Source organism: Ochlerotatus camptorhynchus, unplaced genomic scaffold (assembly GCF_037179485.1).
Source record: "Ochlerotatus camptorhynchus isolate MF236.1 unplaced genomic scaffold, CSIRO-AGI_Acam_v1.1 ptg000434l, whole genome shotgun sequence".
Taxonomy (NCBI): domain Eukaryota; kingdom Metazoa; phylum Arthropoda; class Insecta; order Diptera; family Culicidae; genus Ochlerotatus; species Ochlerotatus camptorhynchus.
The window spans coordinates 3,458,168-3,483,998 of NW_027040920.1; the positions used below are offsets into that span (position 1 = coordinate 3,458,168).

Below are 25,831 nucleotides of genomic sequence, written 5' to 3' on the forward strand. Positions count from 1 at the left end.
AAGATTATCTTTTTCATCACGTCCCTAGGTATGTACTTTGCAATTAAGTTACGTAGAAACACCTAGGACTTATTCGAGTCCACGCTTTACGCAATAATTTTACAAAGCATTCTACACATATTTTGACAACATTGCATTGGCACGTGTTCCGGTAAACTGGAGATGACGTGTTCCGGTGCGACGTGTTGCAAAACTTTTCCTTCGCTGTAGACAGAAAATTTAAGATACCTTCAATTCTGTTGTTTTCAATTTAGCAATGTTTTGGCATTGATAGATGTTCCAAAGACCAAACACCTTCATTTGGCTAGCGGTATGGTGAACTTTGCTGGTGCACTCAAAACAGGTTATAAAAGCAGCAGATTGAAGACGTTGCCATACAGTTTTAATCTAAGAATTGTTACGTTGCAGTTGGATGAGGACCGAGTGCAGAGGTATGCACAGATTGTGATTAGTTTTATTTAGTTGATTCGTTAAACTCAATTCAGCCTACAGATGCGCGGTGACATCCTTTGGCTGTTGGCTGCAATAACGCTAACGGCGAACAGCGTTACTGCTTTTTCCAACAATTCTAATGCAATCTACACCTGGGAGGGAGGCCGTATAGAATGGCCTTGTCCAACAACCAAGCGGTTGGTTAAGGCTGCCGACAAGTACACTCCGAGGGACATTATTGCAATGGCTTGTGTTCGAAGTTGTGATAAGACCTTATGTGCGATGCCACGATATAGGAACAGCATTCCGATAACATTAGGTCAGATTTATGCTACTAAGAAGGGATGTGACGTCAAGTTTGAGCCTTTCCCCTGTTGGACTGAGCAGGAGGAAAATAACTGCAATTCCCTTCAATCGGTCATTGATATCGTTGCAACGGGAAATTACGTATGGTGTTTGGATAATGGTATACTTCAAGCGCTGAGAAGCCCAATCCAACGATGTCATGCCAAGATTGTAGTGTATGATGCCAAATTGGGTAAAAAGATGAAAACGATCAATCTCAGTAGATACGTGACGGAAAAGTCACGACTGCAGTACATGCAGGTTGAATGCACGAAGGATGGTCAGTGCTTCGTGTACGTGAGCGATGCTGGAAACAATGCCATCATAGTCTACGATGCTTCCGGAGGTTGTGGCTATCGTGTGGTGCTGCCGAAGGCCGTCCATCATGGTTGTCGATTCCGAGATGTTTTGTACATATTTCTGTCATATCACAAGACTGGAACAAAGCTGTACTTCACCTATCTAGGAGGTCGACGATTGTTCGCCATCCGTACCGATCATCTACGGGGTGGTCGTGGTGGAAACATTGAAGGTAAAACGGTGAGATATGTTAGCGTTTCATAAATTTGTAGCGTCTTTCTGGTTTCAGACATTGGAGAAAAACCAGGCTCTTACATCTACATTGGAGGGGATGGTGCAACGGGTGTATTCTTCCGCGAGGAAGGTGACAGCAACGTGCACTACTGGGACACAAGACAGTCCCTTAAGAAGTCCAACTTCAAGTTAGTGTTCAAGAGTAGCGAAGGTCTGTATGCCACAGATGTGTTCCCGGATCACGAAATCAATCGATTTTTGATTTTGGAATCCGATTTTCCTGGTTATATGGAAGAGAAAGCCGGATGTGGAACGTTACATCAAATCTCTCTGTTGGATGGATCTACATGTTAGATCTGTCGACCAATGAGTTGTTACGGCAATGGTTATTTTATAAGATATGTGCTTTTTGAGTGAAGTTGTACAGACATGATATTTTCTAGGTTTAGTGAGACATAAGGGACCATCCATAAATGATGTAGCATTTTTTTGACTAATTTTAGATTTTAGTATTTTGTCATACCTTATACATGGACGGTCACAACTGCTGGAACCGCTCCCCCTCAAATGCTACGTAATTTATGTATTTTCCCTAGGGCAATATAAATTGAATTCACACAAAACTGGTTTGTCTCTATCCGTACTCAATTAATCACTTAAACGCTGTACAGACTGGAGAGTTATAACATGTTATAACGGTTGTCAAATAATTACAACACAGAAACCACCATCAATATAGCGCTATAACATGTTATAACTCTGTAGTCTGAACGTACTATTATCAACAGTTATAACATTATACAATAACACTAGTTTAAAAAAAGTAAAAAAATGAACTTGAACAAAAATGTAGTCAAAAAATCTCAGTAGTTTGTTTTTTTTTTTTTTTTTATTATTTGCATTTTTCTAAGAAAAATTGAAAATGTTTGTAGTTGTTGTACCAATAATCTCACTGGGTTTAAACAATCTAAAACAAATTTTATCATCTTTAATTTGGCGTTAAAACTAATAATATAACTCCATTAGCGCCGGAGATATTTGTAAACACCTTTTTTAAAGTGAAATTTGATTTTTTAGCTATATTTCAATCCTACTACGATTTTTTTAGACTACATTTTTGGATTCAACGCACGATTTTACATGACCATCAGCGTACAAAATTCAAATATACTGTAAACTAATGTAATTATCGACAAATGAAAGAAAAATGTCCAAGGTAGCATTTTTCTTGTTCTTTGGCTTTATTCCGTCCCTACTGGGATTTTATGCCGGTTCCAAGGGGTAAGTCACTCAGCACATTGTTCCGAAATTAGATTCGGCACAGCTTGGGCACAATCTCGTAGGTATTGGATTGTGGTAAATAAAATGAGAGCACTGCTGGACAACTGTCATTGAAGTTGTTCACAACATTACGTGCTGTTTGACTGTATATTTAGGTACATCCTCTAATGGAATATACCAGAGGAACTCAAAACAGCAGTTCACTTCTCGGTTCACTTATAGATCTAAATCGAGGGGGACGAAAGTAATCCATTCTACATTAAATTAACGGATTTCAATAAAATTAGCTTAATAAATTCGATTTTTGTGGATTTCTTCGATTCGTTAACTGTTAACTTCCTCTCTATTGGCCATCACGGCACCGTCGAGAAATCGTCTCTTCTAGCAAATATTGACAGTTGCTTATGGGAATTTTCAGTGGAGTGAAATGATAGTACGATGGTCGCCATGTTTCACGCACAGTCTGCCATTTGCTTCGTTTGCTTATGGATTTTACCACAGGAGTAAAGAGCTACAGCTTTGGTTTCTTCCCCCATACGACCACTAATGTGATGTAAACAGGGGAGGCAATGTGAATGTTTCTCCATCAACCATTCAAACAGTGGGAGAACGGAAGAGACGACAAAATCACAATATTTACATCGCATTGGATCGCGGCGTGCTCAAATACCGTAATTTGAGATAGTTAGGGACGTGACCCGATATTATAGGGATGTGATCGATAAAAAACGATTTTTTTTTTAAATTTTGGAGATTATATCTGATAAAGTGGATTTATTCAGATATGGATCGGTTCAGAAAAATAAAGATGATTTTTTCAAAAACATGAATAAATCTGGGAGTTTTGTCCCCCCTCGATCTAAATACGAAATGGTGGCTCTAGAGTGGGCTCAATAGAAAGAGGCAGTTAATCAGACCCCATTAGCACCCTTAGTTCAAATAATGCTGCAACTCACACAAATCAAACTTAAGAACTAGTCATATTCATCATACTCTATAGTCAGTCTCCAACAATGTTCTGCACCGGTTCCAACTCCTAGCGGCCGCTCATAGACCGTTGCTTTTCACATCACGAAAGGCTAGGCTTCTGGTTTGCCTTTGAGAACATTATTAAACCCTAAAACACAGGACTTTTATTATTTTATGAACACAAAACACCACTGTGTTACCTGACTTGTAACGAATATACGTTGTATACGAGTACCCCGAATACAACGTATAGTTCGTCTAATTTTACATTGCAAATGCTATGCAAAATTAGACGAGTCATACGTTGTATTCGGGGTATTTACTCGTATACAACGTATATTCGTTATAAGTCAGGTAACACAGTAGGGGTAGGTCACTCTGCACACCAATCTTGGGTTATCTTTTTTGTCAGTGTGCCGCAAGTATGCCGATTGTGCCGGTCATAGAGCAAGCTGCGATTGTTAGTAAAAATACCCATCCCGGCAACCCGGTATTTCTCACACCTTGAATGTTTTGGTTTGAAATCGCAACGATAAATAAATCGGATTGAGGATGACGCGGGAAGTGGCGGGTGTGCGAAATTTCAGTGATTTGTGATCCATAGGGTAATAAAAGTCCTGTGTTTAAGTGTTTTATAATGCCCTCAAAGGCAGAGAAACCTAGCCTTTCGGCCGGAAAGAGTTGGAACCGGTGGGGAGCATTGTTGGAGACCGACTATAGTGGGTGATGAATAAACTTCTTTAGTTTGTTTAGTTAGAGTTAACGGTACTTTTGAGGTCTGATTAACTGCCTCTTTTTATTGAGCCCACTCTAGAACCTACATTTCGTATTTAGATCTATAAGAGATCTGCTGGTCTGAGTTCCTCTGATATATTCAATCAGAAGATGTTCCTGAACATACAGTCAAACAGCACGAAATACTCTGAACAACTTGAATGACAGTTGTTTAGCAGTGCTCCCATTTTATTAACAACAATCTAATGCCTACGAGATTGTGTCGAAGGTATGCCGAAAATGTGCCGATGGATGTACCCAAGCTGTGTAGAATATAATTTCGTCACAATGTGCTGAGTAACTTACCCCTTGGTAAAACCACTGGGTCCCGAAGAAAATCATTATTATTTTTGGCTCACTCAGTACCAGAACAACGGTCCCAAGCAGTCCTAAGCTATTTCACTCACCCCTGCATGTTCTGCATGAATCCACACACCCCTGATGTTATCTGTCAAACTTTCATAGCGAATCAAAACAAACATAGTGTAGTAATAGAATTTCAACTAGAATAGGGTACGTTAATCGTTTGCTTGGGACCAATAGGCTACTAAAGTGGTGAGCCAATTTAAAATCGTTAGTTTCGTATTGATTGTTGGTAAAACCATAGAGGTAACTCTAAGACTAGAAGGTCCCGAAGTAACGTGCTCAACTTTTTGGCTCAGCTCTGGTACTCTCTTCGGTCCCAAGCTAATCGATTCACCCCTCGAAACATAGGAAAAACCAATAACCCCTCATTTTATCTGTCAAACTTTCATAGCGAATCAAAACAAACATTGCGTAGTACTAGAATTTCGAATATAATGGGATACGTTAATCGTTTGCTTGGGACCAATAGGCTAGTCGAGTAGTGAGCCAATTTAAAATCGTTAGTTTCGTATTGATTGTTGGTAAAACCTTAAAACCACAAACGAAGTGACAGACGGAGCGGCTCAAAAACTTTGGTGACGATCCTGCTATTGCAATTTTTCAGTGTACCACATGGCAACACCACTACTACTGGATTGTACCACATGGCAACACTACTACCATAGAGGTAACTCTAAGACCACTGGGTCCCGAAGAAAATCATTATTATTTTTGGCTCACTCAGTACCAGAACAACGGTCCCAAGCAGTCCCAAGCTATTTCACTCACCCCTGCATGTTCTGCATGAATCCACACACCCCTGATGTTATCTGTCAAACTTTCATAGTGAATCAAAACAAACATAGTGTAGTAATAGAATTTCAACTAGAATAGGGTACGTTAATCGTTTGCTTGGGACCAATAGGCTACTAAAGTGGTGAGCCAATTTAAAATCGTTAGTTTCGTATTGATTGTTGCTACTACTGGATTGTACTAGCATTTTCACCAAATGTACTAGAATGTTTTAGTTCTATCTCTTCCACCCTACTCAAAACTGAAATGCATAAAAAATTACAAAATGTTACACTCTTTGCACACTGTCAAAGATCCTTCGCACACAAAATCAACTTTGTTCAAATAAAAACAAAAATACTAGCCCATCTGGTGGCTGATGGTACAAGCAACAATCAATACGAAACTAACGATTTTAAATTGGCTCACCACTTTAGTAGCCTATTGGTCCCAAGCAAACGATTAACGTACCCTATTCTAGTTGAAATTCTATTACTACACTATGTTTGTTTTGATTCGCTATTAAAGTTTGACAGATAACATCAGGGGTGTGTGGATTCATGCAGAACATGCAGGGGTGAGTGAAATAGCTTGGGACTACTTGGGACCGTTGTTCTGGTACTGAGTGAGCCAAAAATAATAATGATTTTCTTCGGGACCCAGTGGTCTTAGAGTTACCTCTATGGTACAAGCTTCTAAGAAAATTCTATTACATTATTTAATTGATTTTTTCTTCGCCAGTTAGTCGTCTGTCACTTCGTTTGTGGTAAAACCTAGAGTCGGTGTATAATGAGTCACGCCAAGAGTGAAGCCAAGTCTACCTATTGGCGTTGACGGCACCGTCGACAAATTTGCTCTTCCACCAAATATAGACAGTTTCTTACGTTTCTTATGGGAATTTTCGGTGGAGTGAAAGGATAGTACAAAGTCCGCCATGTTTCACGCACAGTCTGACGTTTGCTTATGGATTTTCTCATAGGGGGTCGTCCATTAATTATGTCACCCAAACTGTGACGAGCCATACAAAAAAAATTAAGGTCCATACAAAAAATGTGACACAGGGTGGAGGGGGGGTTGAAAATGGGCCAAATTTGCGTGACATAATTAATGGACCATCCCTAGGAGTAAAGAGCTACATAGTCGCCGTCAACGCCAATTGAACTGTCAAACCGGCTACCTATCGTGCAAAGTAAGCAAACATTACGGTGCTGTAAAAAGTCAACAAAAGGTATTGCAATAAAATAAAAAATATAATCGAAGAAATGATCATCAACACGCAGTGAGCATTACATTGTCATGGGATACGTTTGGTAATGATCAGTAATAAGAATTTCTACTATTTTTGATAAGATAATTTGACAAAATCACTGATATAATGATTTACTACAGCCGCTATTTTTTTCTCGCTAGAAGTCATTTGATGTTGGTGTAGAAGTCCTCTGTTGCCAAGTGAAAAGAAAGGGAATGTTTTGAAAACCGTGATGCGAGTTCAACTGTTTTTCTCTTGGCGTGACTCATTATACACTCATCATAAAACCCTATAAAACCTTACTGACTGGGTTAGTATGTACACGGAAACGAATTTTGTTCATATAAATCAAAAATATAAATGTTTATTCTAGAAACATACACGGATAGAAATCTCCTTATACCTTTTGGCAAATTTCTATAGCTGATTATTCATAAAATTTATTAATTAACTAATAAGCAGACGCCTTGCAAAAAGTTAATGAAGATTATGTGAAATGTATAAGCGGTCACACATACCTTTTATGTATTCTTGTAGGACCTATGTGGTTTGTCTTATGGAAAGTATAAGCATAGAGGTAACTCTAAGACTAGAAGGTCCCGAAATAACGTGCTCAACTTTTTGGCTCAGCTCTGGTACTATCTTCGGTCCCAAGCTAATCGATTCACCCCTCGAAACATAGGAAAATCCACTAACCTCTCATTTTATCTGTCAAATTTTCATAGCTAATCAAAACAAACATTGTGTAGTACTAGAATTTCGACTAGAATGGGATACGTTAATCGATTTGCTTGGGACCAATAGGCTAGTAAAGTAGTGAGCCAATTTAAAATCGTTAGTTTCGTATTGATTGTTGGTATAAGTCTGATGTTTTGGCAAAAATGTATAAGTGAAACACATAAATAAAATAATTTATTTTCGTTTCGTAACTAAAACCTCGAAACCGGAGGAGCTCCACAATCAACGTCACTCCATCGTTTCTGATGCCGATCCCTATATCATCATCCCCCAAGATGTCGACAGAAAAAACGCAATCCGAGGATTACAAAAAACAATCATGTTCTCCTAGTTTGAAGAAGTTCGGACTAAGCTTCGGTGGTAGATCTTAATGCCAGTAACGCACCACAAAAAGGTAGGTTACTGTTCGATTACGCTCAGTTCACTCATAGAGGTAACTCTAAGACCACTGGGTCCCGAAGAAAATCATTATTATTTTTGGCTCACTCAGTACCAGAACAACGGTCCCAAGCAGTCCCAAGCTATTTCACTCACCCCTGCATGTTCTGCATGAATCCACACACCCCTGATGTTATCTGTCAAACTTTCATAGTGAATCAAAACAAACATAGTGTAGTAATAGAATTTCAACTAGAATAGGGTACGTTAATCGTTTGCTTGGGACCAATAGGCTACTAAAGTGGTGAGCCAATTTAAAATCGTTAGTTTCGTATTGATTGTTGGTTCACTGAGCTTATTCAAAGTTAGCTGAATCTCTATAAAAATTTTGCACTACTAGATAGTTTCCTGACATCCTACACAGCTCAATGAATGTCTATATGCCTAATAATAAAATACATATTATAATGTCTGTGTCGCTGCATTACTGTTCTTTTCGGTTCAGCTTTCATTCCTATCTGAATCTGTCAAATGTATCCTATTTTAACCGAAATTCGGGTTTGACTCGAAAAATACGACTAAAAATATTTATAAATGAATTATTTGGTTCCTCGTTTGCAACCGATGTGGTTCCCCACATAAACATGAACCATAACTTGACCTTTCCGAAAATGGTTAAAAATTGTTTATAATCCCTCCTAAACTTTAACTGAAATGGTTATGGACTAGTTTATTGTTGACACTATAATCACAAACGAAGTGACAGACGGAGCGGCTCGAAAACTTTGGTGACTAACCTGCTATTGCAATTTTTCAGTGTACCACATGGCAACACCACTACTACTGGATTGAACCACATGGCAACACTACCAACAATCAGTACGAAACTAACGATTTTAAATTGGCTCTCCACTTTAGTAGCCTATTGGTCCCAAGCAAACGATTAACGTACCCTATTCTAGTTGAAATTCTATTACTACACTATGTTTGTTTTGATTCGCTATGAAAGTTTGACAGATAACATCAGGGGTGTGTGGTTTCATGCAGAACATGCAGGGGTGAGTGAAATAGCTTGGGTCTGCTTGGGACCGTTGTTCTGGTACTGAGTGAGCCAAAAATAATAATGATTTTCTTCGGGACCCAGTGGTCTTAGAGTTACCTCTATGACACTACTACTGGATTGAACTAGCATTTTCGCCAAATGTACTAGAATGTTTTGGTTCTATCTCTTTCACTCTACTCAAAACTGAAATGCATAAAAAAATTACAAAATGATACGCACTCTTTGCACGCTGTCAAAGAATCATTGTACACAAAATCAACTTTGTTCAAATCAAAACAAAAAAACTAACCCATCTGGTGGATGATGGCACAAGCTTCCAAGAAAATTCTATTACAGTGAACCACATTATTTAAATGGATTTCTTCGCCAGTTAGTCGTTTGTCACTTCGTTTGTGCTATAATCAACAATCAATACGAAACTAACGATTTTAAATTGGCTCACCACTTTAGTAGCCTATTGGTCCCAAGCAAACGATTAACGTACCCTATTCTAGTCGAAATTCTAGTACTACGCAATGTTTGTTTTGATTCGCTATGAAATTTTGACAGATAAAATGAGGGGTTATTGGATTTTCCTATGTTTCGAGGGGTGAATCGACTAGCTTGGGACCGAAGAGAGTACCAGAGCTGAGCCAAAAAGTTGAGCACGTTACTTCGGGACCTTCTAGTCTTATAGCGAATTCGTTTATTATCGGGGTTAACACCAGTTCCAACCCAGTGCGAAACCGAACTTTTTGTCAGTGTGAACCTCAACCTGAGCTAGGTTTTAAAAACAAACGAGCAAACTGACGTTTGTCAGAAAACAAGCAGACCCAATCTTGATACCCGATCCAGGTTGGAACTGAATAATAAACGAATTCGCTATTAGAGTTACCTCTATGCTATAATCACATACAAAACAGCGTTACTATACTTCGAGGAGGGGTTACTGTTCGGTCTTGCACCGGAAACGAAGCGAAATGTTTCCGAAACATTTCATGTCATTACAAACTTCCCTTTTGTACAATTTTATGCTGTCTTTCTATGCTCAGTCTAGTGGGTGAGGTAGTGAACGTCAAATTATAACTGTGTTTGTGTGCGAGAGGGGTAGGATAAACATAAAACCAAGCCAGGATCCAAAACAAAGAGCGATAATACAGCTGCACAGTACATATTCGCGCTGTTGTTGGTGGTTGTGAGGTTGGGAGCTAATCAACAATGAGCTCCTCTCGACTGTCAAAATATTCTTGAACAGTGTTTTTTCCTATACACTCGTTGGTCGTTGCGCTCCGCTTCGTCATTCATTACCGTGCGTGTAGCTTTCGAGTGAGTGGCGAAAAGTTTTCGATCGCAAAAGATTTTACCCCGTGTGGATTAAATTTTGCTTCGTTTCGCGAAAATAGTGCTACCAAACCGTGGTGCGACCCCGTAAGGTGAATTTTCATATAAATTACGATAACTTTCGACCCGCGACGAGTGCTATTTTGTCATTTTTCAGCTGGGTGGAACTTTGAAAGTGAAAATTTTATTTGCGTTGTGAGTGAACTGTAAAGTGTGACGATGACGATGATGGTGACGGGAAGCAAAATGCAAAATGTACAATAAATTCTCAAGATCAAAAGTGGCGATGACCAGTACCCACAGTCAGATAGAGTAATATAGGTAAAGTCTCAATATGAGCCAGCAGGATTTTGGAGGTCAGCAACTTTTGCTACCCATGTAGTAGAAGATGCTAGTGTTCGAGAACCTGTCTGAAATACTGACTTCGTAAGGAGAATGGTAGACATGTTTCTTTTTCCTCATTGCACTAAATGGTAATTGTTATCAGCCAGTGAGCTACCTATGTGTAGCAACTATGGCCGCAGGGGGTGAACGATAATCAAAAAAGAGAATCAGCTGGAACGAAGAACGGGTATTAGGTATTCGCTGTATACCAAAAAGAATTATTGGGATCGTCCAGCTGTAGGAAAACGAGTAGGTATGAGGTTTTTTTTAGAGCGGTGTTCAGATGGTTGTTTTTTCAGAAAAAAATATCGGTTTATTGGTAATATAAATTAGTGAGCAATTTCAATTCATACAGCTCGGCGAACTAAAAAAAAAAATGTGAGTGTTTGTAGGTATCTGATTTGTATGTGACGTTGTAACTTTCTCGGAGACGACTTAACCAATTTAAGTAGGGTAGATATTTTTATAGGTAGTCGTGTATGTCAACATATTGTACAAGTACCTATCGTAAAACTTGATAACAGTTAAGTTGCTTACAACAATAAGTTACTCATAATGACGTTCTGTCATTTTAGCTGACATGCCAAGTTTGAAGTTTTGTTTACAAGTCGACTGAATTGATCAAAATAATCGATTAATGTTTGATAACAAATATCAGTAGACATAATTGTACTATGGAATAACTTGATGGAATAAATTGCAACAGTCAAAAAGTGGGGTTTATGTTTATAATGTTCTGTTTGGTGAACATTAACGGTCGATAAGAACAGTTTAGTCCGTTAAGGCACAGTATAAATATGCGGCCTGATCTAGAACATCTTCCGGGTTGATAATTTTCTCGACTGCCCTGGGAATAGAGTATTTGCCACACAACCTACAAATTCTGGAAGAACATTTGCCTATACTTCAGATCTTGCAATCCCATGGATTCAACCAGGTATTTATTGTACGATGTCAAAATGAAATTATGAACTCGTAGAGTTTCTTGGAGCCTCAGTATTATGTAGGATGTATACTTGTAATGTCAAATTATTTCGGGTTCTCTAAATTTTCCTGGAGTTTAGACCTTGAAGTTCAACAGCGTCAACATAGTGGAGCGTCCTGACTTATACGAATCTGTAGCGCTTCGTGGGAGCGTATCACATCACGTGTGACATAATTTGTGTCAGTATAACATTTTAAATTATTTAAGTGCCTGGAGTTCTGATCATGAAGTTCTATAGACGCAATCAAGTCTTACACGATGTTTCGATATGCTGTACGCATCCGTAAAGCTTCGCATCATTTAGGATAATTGAATTATTAAGTTCACCCAACCGTCCAGAAGTTCAAAGCTGTGACCTGTAAAGCTCTGTGAGGACATAACTCACAAACACAAGACATAATATCACCTGAGAGGCGAAAAAAAAAAATCGCGTGGAAACAGAATTGAGTGTATTGAGAAAATATCATAATATTTCCATAGACTAACACTAAGACCAGGGGGTCCTGAAGAAACATGCTCAATCTTTGGCTCAGAAAGTGCCAAACATATGACCTCGCAATTTCAAGAGTACAAAATATCAGCTCTCACGATATGTACATGCAACAAGGAAACTGGAGCTTAACGTTTGCTGCAGTCTAGGCTGCAGTGCCACAAACAGGAAGTTCCAATTTCATGAGCGGTGTCGCAACAGTGTCCAAGAAAACTTGAAGTGCTAGGGCATATCCCCCATCATGACGGCCATCTTTGGACTCTTCAAGAAATCACCTTAAACTCTGTCAACTTTATAAGGCGAACAGGGGGGCTCTATCCCTGTCAACCACATATAGACTCACATGATTTTGACATTTTTGGGCAAAATGACAGCGGTAAAACTGCCGGAGGTGTGACAAAACAGCTTACTCTTTCACACTTGGATCGCAGTGCGGAATGCTAGAAAGAGTAGCCTGTTGCAGTCATCCTCACCCACTATATTCATCACATTGATGGGAACTCCGCCAAAGTTCGTGATTGTTGCCCCCGTTAAGGCGAATCAAAACAAACACAGATTGTAGTACAATAATCAGGAATTATTCTGAAGGTATTCGAACTTTCAAATATTTTCTTATTATATTCGGTTGATTATGAATTATTCAGAAGACCTACAACTGATCAAAGATTTAAACAAAGTCCTTCAGATATTTTTTTTCAGTTTTTAGTAAATCCTTCACATATTCCCACATTATATCAGGTTTATCAGGAATTATTTTAAAGACCTTTAAACCATCAGATATTTTTTCATCATATTGCGTTGGTATGACATTATTCTGAAGACTTAGTATTAAGTTGGTTATAATAACAACGTTAAACGGCGCCGGTGGTGTAGTGGTAAGCGTGATTACCTCTCAGTCGGCGCCGCCGGGATGTTCATAACATCGCTGATCACGCCTTCCTTCGGATGGGAAGTAAAGCCGTTGGTCCCCGGTTCATGAGTTGATGGGTCGATAGGTAGGGTCCAGGTGTGGGAGCTGCCTTCCTGGCACGTCGGTAGCATTGGTGCTCAGCACGGAAAACAAGATCGACGGAAAAACAAACCAAAGGAAAAAAAAATAATAATTACAACGTTGGTTATGAATTATTCTGAGGGCGTTTAGAGCTGCAGATATTCTCTCGGTCTTTTAGGTTGAGCAGGTAGAGCTGAATAGTTAACGTATTGTAGAGCAAATGGTATTGATGAATCTACGCGAAACTGCACCAGTGCATGCTACACCTAGGTTTGAAATCTAAAACCACAAAAGTGAGGATGTACTAAAAAATATTCCATACGATTTGACAGCTAGCAAAACGTCATTATCATTTTCACATCATTTCCATCTGCTGGCCAACCGTAACGTAAATTCATCAATAGCAAAAAATACCATCTTAGCGCCTGGTGGGACTTTGTATGGGAGCGAGCTGTCAACGAAAAGATTTAGTGTCAACGATCAAAAATTTTAATCTTGATTTAAAAATGAATGTCTACGCGATCGATATCGTTGTGCTCAGAAAACGAAGCTCTATCAGATGATGTATAAAAATTCACGTATATTTTTCGAAGTTAAACAACCCAATTTGTTAGTTTTGTGTCTAACAGTGAAGTGGTTATTTTGCTTTAATCTTGATTTAAAAATCGAGATGTAAGTAAATTAGATCGAAAAAATATCGTTGTGCTCAGAAAACGATACCCCTTCAGATGATGTTTAGTAACCGATATATTTTTTCAAAATTAACGAACAAATTTGATATTTACTTATTTCAGTACCCTGGGCACACCCAGTGGTGCAAGTCAACGGGAAAAACTTCGATCCTGGGTGGCTGCTTGCTTTAGCTTTAACCTAGGCCCAGATCAACTTGTATGATTTTCATGTTGAGAGGCTCCGCCACCATGAGCCCCTGGATCTGCCTCTGCTGCAATGTCCTACCGGGTTCCAATACAGCGCTTGCTTGCAGAATTCATTTTCACCTCTTCGGAGTGTGTGGCCGACAAACCTCCACTTAGGTTATTTATTGTTATTACTATTGTTTGTGCATCAGGGGTTGGAAAACTAACGACGTTTAAGTGGTTTTTTATGAGTTTAATGTTGGAATGATTTTTCGACGTTGTGAGTGTAAGTGCGTGAATATGCATGAGAATCTCAAGCGTGAATTTTGTTTGCCACATTCGCAAGCGAGTTTATTCTCGCAAGGAGACTCAATTAATGAGATTTAGGAATGATTTTACAAACAATCTGTTGCAGGCCTACTTCAACTATCCATTACAGTCTAACAAAATACTTTCCTCTAGACCAAATATTCGAAAAATGTTAGACTAGCTCAAAATGTCAAAACTGTTAGATTTCTGAATTAAAAAATAGGGCCTATCAGTAGTTTCTTATAACTGATCGTTGATATTCCTTCAGTAGCTTTATAAATGGTCATTGGTCTCGTATATGACACGATATTTTTCTAGATTTTAATAAAAATTAAAGATTTTCTTAACAAAATATTACTTAAGTCCATTCGAGGCAATATGCGCATCACTAATATTTCACCTTAAATTCTTCTATTTTGTATTATTCCTTTCACAAATATGGCTGTATCATATGAAATCACGTTTTGAAACAGCTGCTTTGCTAAAAAAATGAATCATTCACATGATTGAAAAAATGTGTGTGTGTGTGTGTGTGTACAATCTAACCCCCACTGTCCGGCAGTGTTATTATGGAAGAAAACTGCTTTTTATTACCAATTAAAGCAGGTTTAGTCCGGGAGTTAGAAGGTGTTAGCTCTATTGCAGCTCCAGTGACCCATTTCAGAATGCCTGGTAATTCACGACCACTCCGAGGTCACTTTTACTTACAATAAGCCCCGCATGTTCACTCTACCTTTATCAAATGGATAATGGTATCATAAACACACTTCCAGATTTAAAAAATATTATTTCCAAATCTGGCACGTATATAGTTTTGAAATTTGTTCAACTGTATTAAATCGATTTGAATGGACATTTCTTACCAATTTTGTTTGGAATACCTCTTGATTCATCTGTTGGCAGCACTTACTGGCCCTTACCGGCGACCAACTCGTCTGCCCGCAAAAGCAACAACGCCTAAATCTCAAAGCTCTTCGGACGTCCCCTCGAAAATGCAATCGAGATAGGTTTAAGAACAATCTTCAACTAGAACGTACTCACCAAATCAATACATCCGGGAGCACATTCCCGATGCTTATTTTTCACTCGCATGCCCCCAAATCAATACATCCGGGAGCACATTCCCGATGCTTATTTTTCACTCGCATGCCCGTCGTCGTTGAACGGCAAAAAAAAAAAACGGGAACTCGGTGAGCAATTTTGTGATACGGAATTTTCACTGAACATAAACCGCGAATTTACGAATTTCACCACTCCCAACTGCGAAACACGTTCAGAAGCACTTTTGGTACACTTTTGATCAATTACTTTTGAAAACACAAAAAAAAAAAAAAAAATTGCAAGCAGCGAGCCAACATCAACACCGATTGTGCCAAACTCTTTCACGCACCTTGCAGCGCGTAAATAAACTGAAATTAAAAATTATCACTCGTGATGCCACTAATTTCTGGTCCCTTCACATGATTGAAAAAATGTAGCCTTTAATAGGCAGTACTTCTGAAATTTAATTCATTCTGCAGAAAATAATTGTTCCTGTTAAATATTTTTATGCTAAAACTGTTCACTGTTGACCCTTTATAAAGCCTCAAGAGAACATAATTCAAACCCGTTGTTTACAAGGTCGCTCATACCACTCCGACAGGGTGCTCATTTTACCCCAACGGTTTAATTTATTCTACAAAACGAACATTTTTTAAAATCTTCTTGCATAAGATTCAAAAGTTTATTTTTAATATTCAATTTGTTTCATGCTGTAAATAGGGTTTGAAACTATTCATTCTAATTTTCCACTGAATTTTGTATGATTAGTGATAATTTTCTTAAGGTGGCCAAACTGGTACAAGTTAAGAATGTTCTCAAACAACTGTGCTGTCCCATGTTCAAAAAGTTGCATCTGTGAAAATCACTAATAATGTTTGGAATCATTTCTGCTCATTGGAAGAAATATACGTTGAAATAAGTTAGCTTTTTTTTTTTTTAATTCTTTATTTAAGAGATTTTTAGTCTTATACCCTGGACAGACTATGGCTTATATCATGTAATATAGGCTGTCTTGCAATGAGCACTCATACATTGGATTTCCAGTGAAAACAAGATGTATGAGTGTTCATTGCAAGACAGCCTATATTACATGATATAAGCCATAGTCTGTCCGGGGTATTAGGCTAGTTCATCTCTAATAAAATAAGTTAGTGCATTGTTCACATTTCAACAGAATCAATATGTTTGAGTGAAAACTACAGAAGTTACCTTTAATGAAACCAGTTAAGCCTATTTTTATACGAACAATATTTTTTGGGTCTGTTATGCCGAGGAATTTGCTATAAAGCAGGGAATTCTACGCATGTCAGTCCCACTAGGAACTGTTACTTTCCATGTTGCTTTGATGGCCACGTTGCGTTTGACGTGTTTACTCTTGCATGATTGCATGAGCGTGCTAGCGTCCTCCGCGAATTTTTGGAAGTTCTTGGATAATTTGCATAGGTTTGCATCATTAATTGATACCAATCATAAGTGTATTGACATTGCTGCAACCGTCGTTTGCTAGTTTTTTTTAAAGCCATTGAAAGTAATATAATCAATACGTCACACGATCGTCGATCGTGGACTTCGATGATTTCAAGAAATACTTTGGAAGGGCACCGTTAGGGCTTCCTTCCGTCCGAAGTTGACCTTTATACTACTTATTATTATATTATACTAGCTGAGAGTGCCCGGCCCGGCTCGGGATTCAATATTAGCTTGAGTTTATGCGCCAACTAAAAAAAGCATGCTATATTGTACGTAGCCCCTCCCCTTTATCTAAGGGGCTACCCCCTATGACCACCACATGCCAGATTTGGTTCCATTTGCTTAATTAGTTCTCGAGTTATGCAGAAATTTCTGTTTCATTTGTATGGGAGCCCCTCTTTACAGAGGAGGGAGGGGTCAGACAGACAGACAGACAGACAGACAGACAGACAGACAGACAGACAGACAGACAGACCGACAGACAGACAGACAGACCGACAGACAGACAGACAGACAGACAGACAGACAGACAGACAGACAGACAGACAGACAGACAGACAGACAGACAGACAGACAGACAGACAGACAGACAGACAGACAGACAGACAGACAGACAGACAGACAGACAGACAGACAGACAGACAGACAGACAGACAGACAGACAGACAGACAGACAGACAGACAGACAGACAGACAGACAGACAGACAGACAGACAGACAGACAGACAGACAGACAGACAGACAGACAGACAGACAGACAGACAGACAGACAGACAGACAGACAGACAGACAGACAGACAGACAGACAGACAGACAGACAGACAGACAGACAGACAGACAGACAGACAGACAGACAGACAGACAGACAGACAGACAGACAGACAGACAGACAGACAGACAGACAGACAGACAGACAGACAGACAGACAGACAGACAGACAGACAGACAGACAGACAGACAGACAGACAGACAGACAGACAGACAGACAGACAGACAGACAGACAGACAGACAGACAGACAGACAGACAGACAGACAGACAGACAGACAGACAGACAGACAGACAGACAGACAGACAGACAGACAGACAGACAGACAGACAGACAGACAGACAGACAGACAGACAGACAGACAGACAGACAGACAGACAGACAGACAGACAGACAGACAGACAGACAGACAGACAGACAGACAGACAGACAGACAGACAGACAGACAGACAGACAGACAGACAGACAGACAGACAGACAGACAGACAGACAGACAGACAGACAGACAGACAGACAGACAGACAGACAGACAGACAGACAGACAGACAGACAGACAGACAGACAGACAGACAGACAGACAGACAGACAGACAGACAGACAGACAGACAGACAGACAGACAGACAGACAGACAGACAGACAGACAGACAGACAGACAGACAGACAGACAGACAGACAGACAGACAGACAGACAGACAGACAGACAGACAGACAGACAGACAGACAGACAGACAGACAGACAGACAGACAGACAGACAGACAGACAGACAGACAGACAGACAGACAGACAGACAGACAGACAGACAGACAGACAGACAGACAGACAGACAGACAGACAGACAGACAGACAGACAGACAGATAGATAGATAGATTAGGGGCTTTTCATAAAACACGTAGACACGATAGGTGATGTCTAATCATATATTGTTTGAAATTAGGACTCTTACCTGGTGTTTTAATTTGAACTCGTGTTTCTCTTAATATTAATCTATGTATATCTATCTATATCTATATATATAAAAATGAATTTCTGTCTGTCTGTCTGTCTGTCTGTCTGACCCTTATAGACTCGGAAACTACTGAACCGATTGGCGTGAAAATTTGTATACAGGGGTTTTTGGGGCCGTGGAAGGTTCTTATGATGGTTCGAGACCCCTCCCCCTTCTGTAAGGGGGGGCTCCCATACAAATGAAACAGAAATTTCTGCATAACTCGAGAACTAATCAAGCAAATGGAACCAAATTAGGCATGTGGGGGCGAGTGTGGGGGTATAAGGAGATAATCATAGGGGGTAGCCCCTTAGATAATAGGGGGAGGGGCTACGTACAATACAGCATGCTTTTTTTTTAAATCGGCGCATAAACTCAAGCTAATATTGAATCCCGAGCAAGACCGGGCACACTCAGCTAGTACATAATATAAAATAAAACTCCTACTTCCCGAAATGGCTCCTACCGGTTCTTTTCATCATATGAATCCTGTTGCAATCATTCGTTTACTCAAATCAATTCGTTTCTAATAAATTCAGTAAATATGTAAAAAAATTGTGGGACGGTTATGCGTAGAATTTCAACATGGGACAATTAGCCTTGATGTTGTTTTTATATAAGAACAAATTACATGTTTTTCTATTTTCATTCGAAAATTTACCTAAAAAGTACGGTTTTTATGAACAAAAGTGAAAAACGTCCAAAAGTAACATTGCGAGATATGCGTAGAACGGCAGTGTGGAAGTGTTAAAAAAACACCAAGTACTGGTTTTAAAGAAGTTGAAGAGGAATAATAATAATTATACGTTTTTTTTTTGGGGCGACTCCGGCGTAGTGGTTAACATCCATGCCTCTCACGCCAAAGTCACAAGTTCAAATCTCACCCCCGGACAAGTCACGAATAACCCAAAAGTGTTAAAGTGACTATAATAAAAAAAAAAAAGTTTTTTGTAAGGCAAACAAAGATGTACTTAAGAAGCATATAGAAGAGCTATTGCTGATCTTTAATCTACGAGATTTGAATCCATTTCAATCAATATTTTCCTGAGTTCCACTAATATGTATGTTCTTTAGAGATATAGGCCACTCCCATTTATAGTTAATTTTAACAACAAGACAAGCACATTAAGGTAAATGGGAAATGAAATGGGTCAACATACAGATCAAAACCAAGGAAGACAGCGACCGTTGTTTTTATGTCAAAGTAAATGAGAACATTCTAAAAATAACCAGATAAGATGGCAGTTCATGATCGACATCATACGTCGTAGTGAGTTGAAATTGTTACCTACTTTGTACCCCGTTCACACTACAGTTTATATTACGTGATGTAGAGTATCTTGATATCAAACGTCATACATATTATTTCCAGTGAAAAATGGATGTATGGATTCTGATATAAAGATAGGTTAGAACACGGCTGTAGTGTGAACGGGATATAAGTCGTGTGCCCACCGGAATCGGTTGTTTCCTACGTAGGTATGACAATTTATTGAAATTGGTGTTAGTTAAATTGAGCAATCTCAATGTAATTTTGAAACTTCGGTTCGCTTCAACTCTGTGTACGTTTTCAATCGAAACATTACCAATCTGAACACCGCGCGTGCAAATAGCCAAACCGACTGACTGAGCAAAACGTTGTGAATCTTTGAACCATCAGGGGTAAGCTAGAGCAGAGGTATGGTTGCACCACATGACAGAGGAGCACGAGTAGGATGCGCAGAGCGGAGTAGGTCGGTCGTGTAGGAACGCTGACTGGGTTCATCTCAGCAGTTAGTGAAATGGGCATACGAAGACAGTGCGGCAAAATATCTGCCTTATTTTTAGACCTTCTTTCAGAGGTGATCAGCACAGAATGCCTGTTTTGTATATATTCTGCAGTCGGATTGGAAAATCCCTGAACCTCGAAGGGAAACCAGATATCCACAACCGGAAGATACAACCATCATAGATTATGTTGTTGTGTGTATGGATGCAGTTAGTGACTTTTTCGTGGTGTTTCATGTGTTGATAATATTCTGAAAGTTTGCATTTTGATAGATCGTGATCATAAGGTGATCGTTCGTCGAACTTTTCTTGTTAATGACAATATCATTTTGGTAAGGATTTTTCGTTTGAACTATTGTGTGTATGTGGAACGACGACATCACTTTGTTATCAGAATGAGAAAACCCAGAATAGAGGTCAGATTATCTTTGCATTATTGTTAGGTTGTTTTGTTGTTACTTGTTATTACACACAGTATCGAGTGTTTGTGCCATTTGATTAAAATAGAATAGCCAACGCGGCTATTCATGAGCAGTAGGGCTGAAGAAACACAATTTGAATTTTATATTGTGCGTTAAATTGTGATAAAAATAATGAGGTGTTTTTGTTTAAGAATTCATGGTGAAATATCTTTTGTTCTGAAACAGCCAACAGCAAAGAATAATAATCATCAGTGGAAGTGAACTGAGCTTGAAAGACAAGGAGTGTCTTGAATTCGATTTTCTGTTCCGTGATTCGATCAATAGCGCTCAGCCAGAGTGATTATCTTCCCCCTATCTGGAAGGCTCTGACGTTTCATAGAGTGCTGTCAGTTGTAACTATGTGTATGTAGCGAGAAGACAAACAGCTGTGAACTTCTTTTCCTCGTGTGGTTGCTGTAAGTGCAAGCAGTGCATAACACCGTAGAAAAGCCAAAGTATCAAAACAGCCAAAAGCCAAAACAGAGAAGAACGGCACTCGGAGCGTTGCCGCCGCTACTGGTGCTGGTGATTCACGATGTTAGGACGTGTTCGGCTTAAAGAAGACGGCATCATGGACGAGGAGCTGCCCACGCTGCTCGAGACGACGTTTCGTTATCTGGCCAAAAACCTGCACGTCGTCTGCAATGTTGATCCGGTGACACACCACCTAGAGCTGAAGGATGATATTGTCATTCCGAACGAAATTTGTGATAGGTAAGTGTTGCATGTCCTGTTGTTATTATTTTTTTTTTTTATTGTTTAAGGTATTGTACGGTTTCATTCATTTTACACCTATTTCCTGCTAAAGGGGTTTTTCATTTAGTATGAAATTTACACCGTGAACTATAATTTTTTGCGAATAGGTGACTAAAATAACCAAATATCTTTGTGGAACAGTTAAGATTACCGCAAAGAAATGTCGGACTCTGATAATCTTATTCATAAGATAACGTTTTCAATCTATTGGTATTCTGAACTTGGTCTCTATATCTTATGGATGAGTTCAAGATCAAGATTCAAGAGTAATTTTTCTTTACGACGAAATAACATTCGCACCGATCCGAGAAAAACATGGTTTTGTTTTGATGACCGCAAAGTTATTCATATTTCCAATTAAACACAAATGGATGTAATGTCGGCCTAAATGCCCCTAATTTGGGCGCATACATAAATTCAGTAATCGACTAAATTTTCAATCCATTAGTACCGTCCCAATGACGCGTTCATCTAGATAAAATTGATAAATAGCAGATTTTTAGCGATGGGCCCAATCTTAGATCCATAGGCCAACATTAGAGCCATTCCCCTATCACGATTATTGTTTAGAAGGGACGTATCTGCTTTTGTAAACAATGCATTTGATCGTCGATTTGTCATACAGATATAATCTCATAGGATGCTCATTTTCAGTTTGAAAATATGCTTGGAACTCTTATCGTATATTGGAATTCTCTTGAAATTCCCCTAAGAATTTCTTTGGAATCCTCCATAGAATTCCTTTAATATTATTCTGAGAAATACATTACTTGGAAAATTATCTCGAAATTGTAATCAACGCTCTCCTCAGAAATCCTAGCATGTGTGGACTAGAAAAGGGACTAGGCTAGACTAGAAACCTCTCCTCTCTTCCTGAGTCCATTTCTTTTTAAATCAGCTTCAGAACACCATTTGAATTCTGTTTATTATTCTCTTTGAATTCTCATCAAAATACTCTTAAAATTCACTTGATGTCCTCCTCATGATTCCCATAAAATTCTCGTTGAAGTTATTTCCACCATTATCATGGAATAATTCTATAAATTACCAAGGAACTCAATTAATACAGAACTTCTTTTCTTCCAACAGAAATTCCTTTGAATTCATCATATAATTTCTGAGCACTTATCTCAGAATTATCTTTTAATCTTAGTTAGAACTCATCTAGGATGTTAGCCAGAATATTGTGGTAATTCTTCTCAGCATTACTTTTGAATTCACACTTTAATTTCATTTAAATTCTCCTGAGATTTATCTAGATCTTTTTAGTTGTTCGAGACCTGAACATTCTTGAAAAGTTTTCAGGGCAAAAAAAAAATGATTCGAAAATTGCACATTTTGAGTATTGTTCTCAATCCCATATTAAAAAAAAACATAAGTTTTCTTTCAAAAACTAGGAACTTGAAGATTTTTATAGATCACAAATCTCTGACAAAATAAGCATAGCCCAATGCTCCTTACAAATGTCAAAGCCTCAGAATGATAATCATAAACGAATCGTATATATGCGAGTAATTGCCATGTATACCGGATATTCTAGGTTCTCTAAATCGTCCTGGAGTTCAGTTGATTTGTTCTACTGTATCAACCAAGACTGCAATAATGTCTGTAGTATCGAAATATGTCCAAACAGATTCAAAGTGTCTATGTGCATTGTACCCGACCTATTGCTACGTATACAAGATGTTATAGGTTCTGAAATCATTCTGGAGATCAGATTATTTTTCTACTAGATCACCTAAGACTAATTCAATATCTGTAGTATCGAAATATGCCCAAACAAATTTGCAGTGTCTATGTGGATCATGTCAACCTATTTCCGTGTATGCCAAATGTTCTAGGATTTCCAGTATTTCGATATTTCGATACTACAGATATTATCCTAGTCTTCGTTGATCTAGTAAACAAATCTTCTGAACTGCAGGACTATTTGGAAAACCTAGATCATCTGGTATACGTGGTAATAATTAAACATTATCCATATAGACGCTATGAATCTGTTTGGACATATTTCGATACTACAGACTTTATCCCAGTCATGGTTGAACTAGTAGAATGAATCATCTGTCATCAATCATCAATCATCTCCAGAACGATTTGGAGAACTTAAAACAGTTGGTATACATGACAATAGTTCATGTATGATTCACATATACACTGTGCATCTGTCTGGAAATATTTCGATACTAAAGACATCGTCCCAATCTCGGTTGATCTAGTTGATCAAATTATCTGAACTCCAGGACGATTTGAAGAACCTTGAACTTCTGGATTACTCGGAAATAGATCATGCATGATCCACATAGGCACAAATCAACTGATGTCCTGGACGATTTGGAAAACCTATAATTTCCGGTATACATAGTAATAAGTCGTGCATGATCCACAAAGTCATATATATACGATTCGGTTATGATTTGACGACGAAAAGTGCTAGGTTCATATTAGAAATTAAAAAAAATATCATGAAAATGTCTCACCATTGGACAGAACCCAAGGAATATCCGTGTAAATACACAACCGCGAAGTGACCGACAAGTGTGACTTATGAAACTCTGGTATTTCTGCTTTGTATCGGTAAAAAATTGAGAAAACTAGAGCCAAATCCTACACCATTTAGGACAGTAAAATACGTCAGAGACGCAATGGTTAATTTTCAAGAAAATTTGCATTTCAAATGAAAATGCATTATTTTTTTTTAAATAATGTTCCATTAAATCTAGGCCGGTACTATTCAATAGAATCTCATAATGTAAGGGTGTATAAAACACTTCACTAAATAGAATTTATACTATACATAAATAACTAAAGATGATACAATGTTATTTAAAAAAAAATAAAGGTTACAAACGATACTCCTTTAGCTCAGTCGGTAAAGGCGCAGATACAAAGCAAGTCCATGCTGGAGGCGACTGAGTTCGATTCCAGTCCGGTCTATCAATTGTTCGGGTTGGAAAATTTCTCTACTTCCTTGGGCATAGGATGGTACAGGCATAGAAAGCTCTCAATTAAAATGTGAAAGTACTTCAAAGAACCCTAAGTTGAGAGCAGGCAACTATCTAATATGCTATAAGCAATAAGCTTGAAATGCCATGTAGTGTAGTACAAATGCTATTTTTAGGCAATGAAAACATTTTGTTGTTGTCGCGGATTTCTTTTGAGGAATCGCGGATTTCACGGATCAAATTTAGAAAATCTTGTAACAGCCCTGATTCAACTAAAATGCGTTCGGCCTAGTAGACCATACAAATATTCCATGGGTACAACATTTCAAAACAAAAAATTCAAAAATATCGATTTTAGAAGCGAAAACAGAAAGAAATACTATTTGAGAGGGTAGTTTGGTAAAAATGAAAGCTATTATGAGCATAAAATATCATTTTTTCGAAAATGGTCTCTCCATAAAAATAAATCGCCGTAACTTGTTTTACTAGTGACATCTGTTGCGAAAATCACATGCTGGTAACTCTTTGATGTGATTTTTCGGTTTGTTGCGTTTTGCAATTTTTTTTTCTCGTGACATCTTTTGCTGAAATCAACCATGCCGAAATTCCTTTTTGTTTGACATATTTTACAGTTAATATGAAAACCGGGAAAATATGGTGGGCACCCGGGAAAACCGGGAATTTAATTTCTTAAATTCTGTGGCCACTCTGGATCAGGCATGGAAAATCATTTGCATTCATTTCATACATTCATTTAGATTCATTCGCCTCTAACTTTTTGCTTCAACAGCATTCCGCAAAATGATGTATTGAGCGTTTGTAGGTTGCTTATAACTCAAATCTGTATCTCTTATGCATGACAAACCAGAGCGAACAGAAGCCACTACTGTTTTTCAGTGAATGTATTTTACAAAACCTACAAAAGCTCTATACATCATTTTGCGGAATGCTGTTGATGAAAAAAGTTAGAGGCAAAAGAATGTAAATGGATGTAGGGTAAATGTCGGCTTCGGCACCCATTGACTGTTTTCGGCAATCAAAATTTAAACGTTAATTTCACTATGTTTTACCATCAACACACTTCCCTGAATGTATCCAAATGATTCTTTAGTCTTTCAGCTTCAATCTGATTATATTTGTAGGACCGAGCAATCCTTTTATGCCAGATTTTTCTTCAAATGAAGCATACGTAATACAAAATGGGGCTGATTTCGAGTTGCCGATAATAGAACAGCTGGTTAACACGCAGTTCTAATGGGAAGGTTGCCGAAGAAAAAGAGGCTGCCGACAATAGTCACACTCACCTGAGAAGTTTAGAGCGTTGTAAAAACGCTTTCAAACAGTTTTGAAGAATTCTGTCGATTGGAATGGATAGAGAAGCAAGCAGCAGATGAATTGA

The 25,831-nt window shown here is 38.5% G+C and overlaps 2 protein-coding genes across 2 annotated transcripts in view; both read left to right on the forward strand.

The window, feature by feature from the left end:
* Nucleotides 1–492: 492 nt before the first annotated feature.
* LOC135711554 (uncharacterized) lies at nt 493–1,665 on the forward strand. The gene is made up of 2 exons (XM_065234422.1): nt 493–1,309; nt 1,367–1,665. The coding sequence occupies exons 1-2, from the start codon at nt 493–495 to the stop codon at nt 1,663–1,665; spliced, it is 1,116 nt and encodes a 371-aa protein (XP_065090494.1).
* Nucleotides 1,666–10,164: 8,499 nt separating this feature from the next.
* Nucleotides 10,165–25,831, forward strand: part of LOC135711680 (protein zer-1 homolog) — a 35,663-nt gene continuing 19,996 nt past the window's right edge. The window contains exons 1-2 of the mRNA XM_065234600.1: nt 10,165–10,312; nt 20,918–21,445. Coding sequence (XP_065090672.1) covers nt 21,267–21,445 — 179 coding nt within the window. The 5' untranslated portion in view covers nt 10,165–10,312; nt 20,918–21,266. The remainder of the gene's footprint in view (nt 10,313–20,917; nt 21,446–25,831) is intronic.